The sequence below is a fragment of the Danio rerio genome, chromosome 5 (assembly GCF_052040795.2).
Source record: "Danio rerio strain M-AB ecotype USA chromosome 5, GRCz13ab, whole genome shotgun sequence".
Lineage (NCBI taxonomy): Eukaryota > Metazoa > Chordata > Actinopteri > Cypriniformes > Danionidae > Danio > Danio rerio.
The window spans coordinates 26,633,375-26,647,710 of NC_141025.1; the positions used below are offsets into that span (position 1 = coordinate 26,633,375).

General features: G+C 36.1%; 1 protein-coding gene across 1 annotated transcript in view; it reads right to left on the reverse strand.

Annotated features, from left to right (window-relative positions):
• cyp1d1 (cytochrome P450, family 1, subfamily D, polypeptide 1) overlaps nt 1–13,122 on the reverse strand; it is a 14,896-nt gene extending 1,774 nt beyond the window's left edge. Inside the window, 6 exon segments of the mRNA NM_001007310.3 lie at nt 1,767–1,853; nt 1,959–2,082; nt 4,757–4,846; nt 5,425–5,548; nt 10,527–11,365; nt 12,823–13,122. Coding sequence (NP_001007311.2) covers nt 1,767–1,853; nt 1,959–2,082; nt 4,757–4,846; nt 5,425–5,548; nt 10,527–11,357 — 1,256 coding nt within the window. The 5' untranslated portion in view covers nt 11,358–11,365; nt 12,823–13,122.
• Between the last annotated feature and the right edge of the window lie 1,214 nt (nt 13,123–14,336).

Consider the following 14,336-nt stretch of genomic DNA (forward strand, 5'->3'; position numbering starts at 1 on the left):
GCCTGAACCGTTGTTAAAAGGCAGGATGGATCCATGCTTTCATGTGGTAGATGCCAAATTCTAACCCTACCATCCAAATGTCGCAGCAAAAATTGAGAATCATCAGACCAGGCCACATTTTTCCAATCTTCTATTGTTCAACTTTGGTGAACCTGTGCAAACTGTAGTCTCAGTTTCCTGATCTTAGCTGACAGTAGTGGCACCCAGTGTGGTCTTCTGCTGCTGTAGCCCATACACTTCATGGTTGGACGTGTTGTGTGTTCAGAGATGCTCTTCTGCATACGTCTGTTGTTAATGAGTGATTGCCTTTCTATCAGCTCGAACCAGTCTGGCCATTCTCTTCTGATCTCTGGCATCAACAAGGCATTTGTGCCCACAGAACTACCACATGCTGGATATTTTCTCTTTTTCTTTTTCTCTTTTTTTACCATTCTCTGTAAACCCTAGAGATAATTGTGCGTGAAAATGCCAGTAGATCAGCAGTTTCTGTAATACTCAGACCAGCCCGTCTGGCACCAACAACCACATTCAAAGTCACTTAAATCACCTTTCTTCCCTATTCTGATGCTCGATTTGAACTGCGGCAGATTGTCTTGACCATGTACACATGCCTAAATGCATTGAGTTGCTGTCATGTGATTGGCTGTTTAGAAACATGCGTTAACAACCAGTTGGACAGGTATACCTAATAAAGTGGCCAGTGAGTGTAGCAACCATAGCAAATCAGTGACAGTTGCCAGAGCCTTCATTCATCTATGTACTATTGAGGACCTGACACTTAATGCCTTCCAATTCGCATACTATGTCCTAAAAAGTATTTGAAAATAGAATTAGTATGTACCAAACCGTAGTATGTTGAAAAGAGTGTGCCAAAGGCTCCCAGATGGTGTACTATTTCAGATAGAAAATTTGGAGTGTGGAACCCTACATACTCTAACCACAATACATTGCGTATTGAACGTGAATTCAATCAGAACTACAAACTCGTGGGGAGTAAACAAACTACAAACATGGCAGTTGCGAGACCAACCATCAAGAAGAGAGCCTAGAGTTTTCCATGTTATATTTCACCTTCAACAACAATGTGAACTTGAACTTATATAAAGACTTGAGTAGACATTAACTTCTAAATGCATAATAATACAAAGACCTTAAGAAATTAAAAGGTCTCATAATTATGCAACATAACGATCCAATAATGAGGAAGTAGTATGTCCCAAAGTTTGCATACTTTTTTGTTACACACTCAAAAGTATGTACTTTTTCTTCACAACAAAAAAAATACATTTATATTTTAGTCTTGTATAAGAAAGCAGCTTTGTGCTTCACCATTAAGCCGATAGGAATTAACAAACTCACAATGTCCTCAGATATATTGGTGAAGAGGTAGCTGTCACATATTACTATGAGCTATTAGATATGCCCCTGACATACACACACAATATCTCATGTGCACACTTCCTCTCTATCTGCCTGATTCAAAGCAGGGACTGGGAAATCGAACATCATAATTTACAAAACGTCTGTCAAATATTGCTCTGGAAATGACTAGTTTTAACATGTCTATAACTTGGCAAATGAGCATGGAATAAGGGGGATAAGCAATGGCTAGCCATGTGTTAAATGCCATGTGTTAAAAATCCTTTACCACACAGCAATCCATTGATTATCCCTGACCTAATATTAAATATATATTATTAATGGCATAACTTTACAGTAGATAGGTTTAGGAAACAGATATTTTTAAAAATGTTTGTAATACTCACATGTCATGATTAACTTGATATTGGTTGATGAACACACATGTGTCTTTGGGGATAAAGTAGCCGTTCAGTGTAATGTTTTCAGTTGTGCTAGATAACATGATGGAGAAGAATGTGGAATACTGGTATCAGTTATTAATGTAGTTCTAGGGTTAAAGTAGTGCTATAAGCTGACAGAGAGAAGCATAAACTCACCAGTGAGGTATGGTGAATGGCATGTAGGACGCATGGCGAAACACCTCATTTATGAAAGCTTCTGTATAAGGCATGTTTGGCCTGTCTTTAAATTGTGGTAACCTGTCCATTCCAACTTGGTTATCTAGGAACACAGTAAAAGCAAACAATAAATGAGCAGAACTGGAAAAAAAACTTGAAATTGGATTCAGTTAGAAACAAACAATTATAAAGCACTCTTATGCTATTTTTAAATGTTCTTAATTTAGTTTTAAAGGTCTCCAACAATTTGTTAACATTAATTTGAGTAAAAACTTTAAAACTGTCTTATAACGTATACTGCAGCATCATCTTTATATACAGTTGAAGGTAAAATTATTAGGCTATAATTTTTTGCCAGATATTATTTTTATTAGAAAGAAGATTTTAAATATAACAGTTTTAATAACTAATGCCTTACCATGACAGTACATAACATTTTATAGTTAATTTCAACATAATTGTATTAGCTTACAGTTCAATTTATACAGTATGCTTGACTTGGCAATGTATGTTAATTATGTATGTTAATTAGGCAAGTCACTGGATTTCAGGGGTTTATTCTGTGGCCAACTGAAAATAAAAATGAAGAAGACTAATAATATTGACCTTTTATATTTTTTATAAATATAAAAAACTTAATGTATAATAATAATAATAACAATAATAATAATAAAAAAATAATAATTATTATTATTATTAAAACTCAATTTGACTTGAGTTGATTACAGCAAAACAAACAAACAAACAAAAAACTTTCTCAAGGAGAAAAATATAACAAGGACATGTTATGAAGAATATCTTTACACTGAACATAAATTTAAAAAATATATTAAAAAAAAAGTCCCCTAATAATTTTGCCTTCAAATGTACAGTGTCTGAAATAGTTAATTCAAGGACCCATGCTCTCCAAACTCCTCCTTTGCTCTGATTAATGGCCAAGTTTGGTATGAATGTCTGTGAATAACCACTTACTGTACACTCATCAATATATCTGATTTTTGGCTTCAGAAGGTTCCTTGGCACACTCAAAAGAATAAATACAATGTTGTCCTCAACCGTTGGAACGGGATGTAAAGTGGATTTGCTTTTACAAAGCTGAAACAAATGGGTCTTTTAGACCTTTCAACAACAAATAATAAAAAAAAAAACTACAGTGTTTGATGGCCAAAGTTAGAGCTGTGGCAATAAATTGATCGAGAAATGATTCTGCATCGATTCTGAGATTTTCCACATGCAATGTGATTCGCTCAAATAAATTCTGAGACTTGTTTTTATTGAGACAACTTTCCCAAAATTATACTTAAAGCAATAACCATTTTTTTATTTTTAGTTGAACTAATTGTTTTACCTGTAAAATGTGAACTAACGTCAGTCATTTGTTGTTTAGCTGGAGGTGGGGTGCGAACGTAGGGCTTCGCATCCGGTTTTTTTTTCAATCTCGTGTTTCTTACAGTTGTCAAGAGTTTTACTTAAACATAGGGCTTATATTTTTTAACCTCATTTTACCAATTCACCTCTTCACTTTCTTCCGCGAATCCCCAACCCTCTTCGCTTTCGTCCGCGACACCTCTCCCTCTTCTAAGAACATGCCGGTTCTGTTACCCCGATCTGTTCCAGGGACCTCCCAATTTACAAAGTAAGCACTGCTTAAACATAATCTACACTTATCCGCTTCTTTTCTTCAATGAGTTCAAAATAGCAAGAATCCATTGCAAAAATTAGGTCTCCAGCCTGCCATAGTTTTTGTTTCTGACTGTCTGTAGTGATGATGGCCTATTTGCGAACGAATCAATAGAACGGATCTTCTAAGTGAAACAGTTAAAACACGTCGTTAAATTGAACGGAGTTGTCAAGAAATGGTTTGCGTCTTCAGTAAGTACTAACATACCAGATACCCCCCTCTGACTATAAATAAACCCATATCCTGAGCTATTCAGTTACTAGAACTGTATAATGACTCATCTGCTGTGAAAAACGAGACCTGATGATAATGATGAGTGCGAGCCGACTGTCCCCTCGCAGGATGCTCTCCCATTGAGTGTGGGATTCAATCTGACTGAGGTCATTTTTATTCCACAATATATTTTGTAAAAGCTAATTAACCAGGGTAAAAAGCAACTTGTGCACATTTTCTAAAAAGTAACTCAAATAATATGACCTATTATTAAAAGTAATGTGTTATATTACTCATTACTTTGGATATAATATTACGTAACACACATTACTTATAACATGTTACCCCAACACTGTATTTAGCCACATATAGCTTAAGAAAAATATGTCAAAAGTCATGCTTGGTGTAATTTTGCCGTTTACATTTGCTAAAAAATGAACTGAAAGTCTAGAACAGGCTTAATACACTCAGTTTGAAAGGAAAATCTAAATAATATGCATTTCATCTTCATCAGTTCAACAGATTACCCTAAATTTATTTCAGATGTCTCTGGTTGCAGCCACTTCTGAGTAACCCTGTAGATAATATCTCATTAAGACAAAATAATTTCCTGTTTATGGCAAATTCTTTCTTTTCCAAAAGGCCAAAATAGAGGGAGACCACATGAAGAACAAGCTTAGTTCTCCTTAGGTCCTAAATCTTTTAAACTCTGCCTTCAAAACTGTAAATCAAATTGTGTATTATTTTTGGTTTCCTGTTTCTGTCTCAAAGCAGACCACACTTCACAGCTAATGCAGATCCAATTTCTCCAAACAGAGTTTAAGAAAGGGACATGCATGATGGGAAACTTTTTTTCCAGAATGTTGTTTTGTTGAGTCTTCACCTATCTCTTGGACGATTTTATCCTGGATGTTTGGAAACTTGATCAGGTATAATAGACTCCACTGCAAACCAGTGATGATGGTGTCAAAACCTACAAGGAGTGAAAAAGCAATAGTCAAAATTCATAAAGTTCCCAAGACACGTCACATTTACCAACTAAGATGTATTGCTGGGTAAAAAAACAATGTTCTCAGGCTAAAAGATTGAAACTTAGCAGTTTGAGCTCCTCAGGGCGGGTTGTTAAATACTCTTTAATGAACTAGAACAACCAAGATGCATAAACTGAGACAAGAATGAATAGCTTGAGCCAAGAGCCGATAAAAAAACATGCATCTAAATCAAATTCTCAGAAGAACTCAAGGTCTGACTCTGGTAGGAGAGTCTGCAGTGCCTCCCCTGTGACTGCAACATAGAGCCAGCAAAAACATCTGGTTCTGGTCTGGATGTAAATGCATGTTTACAACAAGCAAACCTATTAGCGCAATGCAGCCTTGGAGGGCATGTGGTTATGTCTGACTAAAAGAGTCTAAAATCGATATGAAATATAGCAGGACAGGTAATAAATTTTTACCTTATGTAACAGCTATGTTGTTCATGTTCATAATTTCAGGACTTGTAGAGAAAAACACTGTCTGTTATACATCCGAAAGCACAATATGGGTCTCTCACCAGCTCCGAAGATGTCAATGACACTGTGAACGATCTGGGAGTTGCTGAGCACAGCTGATTCCTTGTCCTCCTGTCTGTCCTCACACATTGCTATAAGGGCATCAGTGATGTCTCGGATACAGTTCTGTACAAAAAAAAAAAACACAAAGAATCAAATGTGCAAATGTTTAAAAAGAATAACCTGTATTCACTTTATGTCACATTTACATCCGTCTTGTTTCTGGAATTGTATGTACAGTATGTGTGTCTTGCCCAACATTGTTTACACCAAATTCAACTGTGCATGTGAATATTTAACTTTGTATCAACAAAAACTCCCTTCACAGGCACTCTGCTGGAGAAATTTAGGTCTGGTTATATTTTGGAGCACATTATGAATTAATTCAGTGTATTCAGCAAAACGCATTACCCTCACAGAAAAGCCACATGAGCTTCACATGTGCAATCCTGTTAAAATCACATGTGATATGTGTGGAACATATGTGAAATATTTAAAACATTATCATGTGAGATGGCTGTGATCGGGGATGGCCAGTATTTATGATACTTATATTTCAATTCCGTATTTTCAAATACAAAATAGTATTTTGTAATTTGCATTTGATAGGGTTTATGAAAAAGGGTTAATATTTTGTATCAAAATACTTAAGTGTCTTGTATTTTTAAAATAACGTTACTGAAAAATACTTTGTAAAAAGTCCACACCATGACATCATAAGAATGCGGCCTCCGATTGGTGCTTTCTCATTTATTTGCCTAGGCTTGAGATCAGACCAAAATATTGATTAATATTGAATGCTTGGAGTATGGATGGAACTTATGTAAGACACGTGAATACAATAACAGAAAAATGGCAGGGGTATATGTGGGAGCAAGTCAACAATCATTAAAAATAATAGACTGCACAATGCTAAGACCAGTTATATTTAACAGCTGTACAATGTACAAAGCAATAGCATATTGGTTTAATATGGAGCGTACGGCACATAATCTTTCTCAGTCTCAGTGCTGCAGGTGGAAATGCAGAGGAAATTTTGAAATAAAAAAACACCTAAAGATTAAGTACTAAAGGGAGTAAACTGAGACTCTTTCAGTTAAAGGAGAACTCTTGGGAAAGTGAGTATACTGCACAACTAATAGTGGTTTTGGATGGGTTGCTGATGTAGATGCCAAGACAATAAGATAAACAACATAAAAATAAGTCCTACAGTGGTGATACCTACAATACTTCAATGGCTGTGTCAAATGCCAACTGATCTGCAGGTGCGCTAAATAGTTAATCAATAGCTAAGATGTCTGTCTATGAAGAGTTTATTTGCAAAAACTGATAACTCCATGTTTAGAGATACTGGGCCCTTTTATACACCTGGCACAATGCGGCGCAAGGCATGACGCAATTGTTGTTTGCTAGTTTCAGCTTGGCGCAAGAATTGTTTTGATGCTTTGCACCAGGCTGTTTATACACAAATATCTTTACATTTGAAAAGGAATGAAAATATTAAGGATATATAGGATATAATAAGGACATATATATATAGGATATAAATATAAAGCATTAAAATATTTAAAAAATTATTACTTTTAGTCTACATAAATATAAAAACCAAACGTTCATGACTTCTTCATCCCAGTGGGCTTTTTCAGTTTATTTATAACAATTTGCTTTTGTATAATGTTATTATTATTAGCAGTTTTATTTATTTTATGCATATTTCTATTTGTTTTATTAAAAACAAGCTTAGATTTGCCCTCCTGTCAGGTTTTAGAACATATAGGGCATAGCATGTGTATTAGGATAGAACTCAGTATTTTAAGCACACTTCGTTATTATTGTTCATTTATTTGTTTGCTGGAAATTAGAAACAAATATGTGCGCTTAACAAATGAAATTAATTAGGTATAGGCTAATGGATGTCTGTGCGTACAAGAAGTTTCCTCATCCACGAGAGCGAAAGCGAAAGTAAATATTGAGGAGGCTCATCTCTCATTCTCACGCTGTAGATGCTCTGTTTAACTGTTTTCTTTCGAGTGAAGCGTTCAAAGTCCGCCATGTAAATATCAAATGCTCTATGGCGCTACGGAACTGACTCTAAAGGGAATGGGAGATGAGACTCTGATTTGTTTATTCTCAAAACACACCTATAACTCATTAAGAAAATAAGCTCAACCTATTTAGACCATGCACTATGGCGCAAAGCGGATTATTTTTTTTTTGCGCATGAATAGTCAAAATAGAGTCCCTAATGTTTTATGTTGTGCACTGAAAAGTACAATTGCAAAAAAACATCATTTATGGAAATGACAAAAACTGGAGTAGATTTCAGAAATCATGCTTTTACATTAAGTATTGAAGATTTCAATTGCAAAAATCAATCAAAATTTATGTTAAAAAGTTTTAAATAACCTCTTTATATATCACTCTATCAGCACAGCGGCTCAGTGGTTAGGAGTTTGTATGTTCTCCCTGTGTTGGTGTGGGATTTCCCCAGGTGCTCCGGTTTTCACCACAGTCCAAACACATGCGCTATAGGTGAATTGGATAAACTAAATTGGCCTTAGTGTATGAATGTGCGACGTATGAATGCGAGAGTGTATGGGTGTTTTCCAGTACTGTGTTGTAGCTGAAAAGGCATCCACTGCATAAAACATATGCTGGAATGGTTGGCAGGTAATTCTGCTGTGGCGACCCCTGATAAGTAAGGGACTAAGCTGATGGAAAATGAATGAATAAATGAATATATCACCCTTTTAAAATTAAAGACTGTTAGAAGAAGCTGTCCATTTTACTGGCCACCCAATGCATGGAAACACAAATGAAGAGATATATAGTAGTTCGATGTTCCAACTCATTTTCTGCATTGCATGGTTTTTACAGTGATTACAGTGATAATCTTCAAGACAGGACTTTCTTCATGATATTTGTACAAAATGCATACTGAAATGAAAGAGACATAAATGTTTATGAATGCCTCCTCATGTACAGGAGTAGAGGGGAATGAGTTGGCAGAGAAGTTGACTTAAACTTGCTCAGAGAAATGCAGTTGCTGTCCAACACTGTTCACTTCTCTAAGTCAATTTAATGGTCAGGGGAATAATCCAATAGGCCTATTGATAGAATGTTTGCGAATACATTTTATTCTCTCTTGTTAAAAAGGCTGCTGTATTTTGCTGTTTATTTTGATACATGTAAAACTGAAGTATTTGGTATTTTATTTCAAAATACATATAAATGTATTTTTGCCCATCCCTAGTTGTGATCATTTTTCATCAATGTCTAAATTTCATCGTGTCTAAATTTTTTTTACATTTGTTTCACTTGAAAACGTTCCAAAATAATGTTTGATCAAGGCTGCCGGAAAGTGAACCTCCATGGCTATGGGGTGCCGGATTGCAAGGGTGCCCTTTGGGATTGGCCAAAGTTTACTCAGCTGTGGATGAACAAATTCAGCACTAGTGCTCTTTTTCTTCAACATTCCAGTTGCGAATACACTGTTGTGCAAGCACTGTTTAAGCTGACCTAAAACCTGCTTTGCAATGATGGTGATTGCAGATGTCCACAGACCCTCCTGACAATTACATTATGTAGACAGTCTTTGAGATGGACCAGAACACAGCACAGTTGGCCAAAGTAGACTCAACATATGAAGAGTTCAGATGCAAAAACCTCTAAGTGCCGTCTGAAATTTCAATCATAAATGAACATTTTTCTCAACCTCCTTTGTTTATGTTGAGATATTTCAATTTAAAGACCAGGGGTCCGTTCTTCGTACCTCGCTTAAATGATCTAATATTATTTGGCAGATACTGGATCTTTTAATCTTGATAGCTGATCTCTCGCTAATTTGGTTCTTCAAACAAGTTCGCGAATCAGATTAGAATGTCTGGATAAACTGATCTGAGATCGCTGCGTGTGTTGTGAAGGACAGATCTATCGATCCTCGAAATCATGATCAGCAATGCAACGATTGGCTGACGGCACAGCTGCGTAATGACATCATCTGATTAATATTCAATTATCCATGTGAGCAAAATTACATCAAATTAGCAGTAAACGGTTTGTTAAATATGACACGCAAACGCAATAACCTTCCACATTTGTTGTGAGCTGCAGGCTTTACACTTTCATGTGTCAACAGTATTCATCATGTTTTTCAATGCAAATCAATGTATTTAGTTCTAAATTTAGAAAAGATTTTTTATTTATTATAGTAGCCGTTTTTTAATCGGTGTAAAGAATAACTGGTTGTTTACAATACATATTGGTAAAGGCGTCTGCAACTTTTTTGAAGCATCAAATCAATGGCATATTAACTATCAAAACATGTTTATGACTGCATAAATGTATTATTGCTTTAAAAAAGTCACATTGTGCATTTCTATTATACACAATTTGTACTAAAGCGATCTAAAAAGTTCATATCAATAAGTTTTCTCTTTGCACCACCAGGTGGCAGTCTTTGTACTTTCATTTTGAGGGTGCTGATTGCATACGTTTTATTAATATGTATAACTTTATTTATTTTATTATTGACTATAACTTTATATATATAGTTAAAAAACATGTACCATTTTCCCAAGTGTATATAACTATACTGTCAGAAAATATCAGAATTCGGAACATACTTTCTGTATTATCTTTGCTTGAACTAAGCCGATCTAATCCTGTTTATATGAATTGAACCTGCTCCCGATCAGGTTTGACCTAGCAGAACTGTTGCCATGACAACAACTCTCGGATCAGCTTTGAAGAACGAAACGATCCTGGATCGTGTCAAATCGTCAATATCCAAATCCAGCTAACTGAGTAATCCACGTACGAAGAACGGACCCCAGGAAAAGGACTTATTATTTACCATAAAAGTGATATTACTGAACATACACACAGGAGCCTGAAAAAAATGCTTACACTAGAGAAAAATTTCAGATGGCATTTAGAGGTTTTTGCATCTGAACTCTTCATATGAAGAATTTTCCTCAGAGATTTTGATAATCTCTAGTCTTCGAGTCATGAGAAGATGTAATCTGATGCCTCTGACAACAACAATCTCTGAACAAGCATGTTCCTACAATAACAGTTTGTTAGTTTATTTAAGCATCATTACCGTGTCGAAGTTGACGAGATGTTCCATGATGTTGCGCTCCATGAAGTTGTTCATTCTGTTAATAAACTCGACCATCTTCCGCAGAGACGGACTGGGCAGGTAACGGAAGATGGGGAAAAAGTCTGCCAGATTTCCTGCAGCAAAGAGGCGCAGCACTTCATTATTGATATGGACGATGGTGAGGAACTCTTTATCATTATGGGAATACCGCTTCCCAAAGCAAAGAGTGCAAACCACATTGGCAACTGAGGTCACAAGCAATTGAACCGGATCAATCCCAGAGTCTCCAAACTCCTCTCCTTGTGCCTTCAGAGTCTCCACCATGTCAATGGCCTCTACACAGATACGCTCCTCGAGAAGACAAGAGGCATTCGAGTCTTTAGGTTCGGTTTGGGAGAAGGTCCTCAGGGCGTTTTTGCAGATCTTTTTGTGAAGTACCCAAGCTTCCCCATACTTCTCGCTAAATGTCATACTGGTGCCATTAGCAACTGCAGAGAAGGTATAGAGGTCAGGGCGTCCAGCAAACGCATCTCCTTGTCGTACCAGAGCCTCCTTGATTGTGGTATAGCCACTCAAGACGACGACCACAAGAGAACCCATTTTCACCTGGAACACGTCTCCATACTGAACCCTCAGGTTTGTTAATGACAAATGTACCTGTTCCTCCATCTGGAGAAAGTTGCCCACGATGGGCCACGGTCTGGGACCTGGGGGAACGGGGACACCTGGTGCTCTTCGTCGACCATGAAGAGCCAGTAAGAGCAGTGCAAAGGCACACAGAATCAGAGTCACTTCAGATGTAGCCGTGTGGGAGATATTCTCAAGATTCATTGCATAGACTGTAAAAAAGAAGAGGAAATTACTTGTTGTTATATACTGAAATTATTCAAGAGAACCATAAAGCATAATACACTGTTCTGTTGAAATTCTTAAAGAGTGTGTCCACACTTGTACTTCAGATTTTTAGTTCTTTAAGCCAAATTAGAATATGACACCTATAATCCTGGTTTATGTGCAATCATATTTAAAACCTAAGAACCTAAAAGTGTGACAAGTTTCAAATGCTGTGAACTGGTCTGAATAACATATTTGATGGTATTTATATTAGATGAGAACTCATAAAGAGCTTGGGAAAACAGCACTGGGTATTTGTCTATTACATAAACAAATGAAGACAGAAGTTTCCCTTGCTGTACTAAAATTTACTGGGCAGCATTGTAACGCTACAGCATTATGAGAAGTATGCTTCAGTATTTACTTGTATGGTCACATCTTGCAACATGTATTTGAATTGTTTAAAGGACTTTGTCGTGTGGTATGTAATCTATTACATGTAATCTGTCTTGAATAGCTTTTTAAATAGCTTTAACCTACAGTAAACTATACACCAGTCATGTAAATCTTTATTCAAGTTTACTATTTAAGTAACGTTGCAACTATGTACTAACTCTGGTTAAATTAGCCTATTGGTAGATGGCTAGGGTTAGTTAAAAATGTACAGGTACTTGTACTTGACAAGTCAGTGCAGTGTATATTAGAACAGTGTTTTTTCAACTGGTGGGTCGCGACCCGGGAACATTTTCAGTGGGTCGCGCAGTGTGTGGTCAAAAAAACAACATCATTTTTTTTTTAACTTATTTTGCTTTTACTAGACTTTTATTTTGAAATGCCTGCGCGACAAACCATATGTAAAGTATGTATATATATATATATATATATATATATATATATATATATATATATATATATATATATATATATATATATATATATATATATATATATTGACGACAAAAAAGACTTAAAGCCTCAGTGTTATGTAGTGAGGTGCTCTCTTAAGAGAGCATGAAACTTTCTAAATTAAAACATTTAGAAACCAGAAAACATATTTTATTAACAGTTTATTATTAACAGTATTTGTCGATTTTACTTTGTAATATTTCTATAATTTGATCCATTTTGTTAAATGACATCAATAAAAATTGTGTTTATGTGTAAGTCTTGGTGAATTTCTTGTATCTGTCACTACTTGTTTATGTTTTAAAAAAATACAAATTAAGTATAATTCCTAAAATTGTATTATAGTTACAAAAAGTTTGGGTCGCGGCTTGATGACCATGTAAAAATGTGGGTCCCATGGCCAAACTAGTTGAGAACCCCTGTATTAGAAGATTAAAAAAATGCTATCAGAAATACAAATAGCTATTATATTATATGACTGTAGCCTATCCTGTCCACGTTGAAATTGAATCCTGAATATATAACAGAATAGAAAAGGGAAATAGACAAATCCTACCTTTTATATCAGTGTTGGCAAATCGCGTTTTCAATCAACTTCTTGCACACAGGGTGAAAGATTCCAGCTGAAGAAGGGCAGAGCGAGAGGACGCATCCAGTGGTCTAGCTCCAAAAACAGACTAACAGAGGAAGAAAACTGGACGGCGAGATCATCGCGTGCGTGAATTCTCCAATACACTGCGAATAGCGAGTCTGGAACAAAAAGCTCGCGCACTCATGAACGGAAAAGGAATAAATATCAGTGTGTGTTTCCACACGATGGCAGTGTCCTAAAACACACTCTTCTACCGGGTGCAGTTCGGCCGTACTCACACTATGTACAGTTGCCTCGAACCAGGCCAAAGCACGCTTGTCCCCCTCCCGTCTCCCCCCACGGCCCGCACTGACAATACAATCGGGCCTGGGCATACTTACGTCATCGATACAGCGCTGGGTGGTCAGAAGCGCTCGCGCTCAGCACTGGACATTTCTTTCTTTCTTTCTTTTTTTAACAAGAAACTGCATCCACACTTTTCTTATACAATTCAATCACTTTACATTTCTTAACAAGAATGAAATAAGTGAGAAAAAAGTAAAGAAGAAGAGAAGAGAAAGAAATACAAAAACAGGAGAGGGTACATAATTATTACATACAAATATATTACGCACATTTTCCAATTTTAAATATTAACAAGAGTTATTAATGCACTTTTTTTACAGGGAATGCATGAAATACAAAATAATAAATTAAAGTGGGCAACGCAGTGGCGCAGTAGGTAGTGCTGTCGCCTCTCAGCAAGAAGGTCGCTGGTTCGAACCTCGGCTCAGTTGGCGTTTCATGTTCTCCCTGCCTTCACGTGGGTTTCCTCCACAGTCCAAAGACATGCGGTACAGGTGAATTGGGTAGGATTTTGTAGTGCATGAGTGTGAATGCGTGTGTGGATGTTTCCCAGAGATGAGTTGCAGCTGAAAGGAAGGGCATCTGCTGCATAAAAACTTGCTGGATAAGTTGGCGGTTCATTCTGCTGTGGCGACCCCGGATTAATAAAGGGACTAAGCCGACAAGAAAATTAATAAAATAAAGTTTATAATAAAACCAGCATCTTTTAAAGAGCGATCCTTAACATAAAAACCTAAAATCACATGTTTATAAGACAAGGAAAAGGATTTTAAAATATTATGAGCAATAAAAGCTTCAACATTGATCCAAAAAAAGTTAAGTGTATTGGCAATACCAAAATTAATATGAAATCAGTGGAGATTTCTTCAGTTATATCGTTTGGGATGCAGTGACACGCAGTCAGATATTTTGCCAAACAAATCAGCCACTTTTGACGCTCATAAACACTCAAGAATGTAAGAGAAAACAAACTCATAAAAATTGTGATTGTCTTTTCCTCAGTAATGCATTCATTTTTTTACCACAGTTTATTTATATAAAATTGTAATAGGTCGACATGCGTAAAAATAAAAAATAAAAATTTATTTATATTAATATAAATATTAATAATACAAACTTACTCTCCCACACTC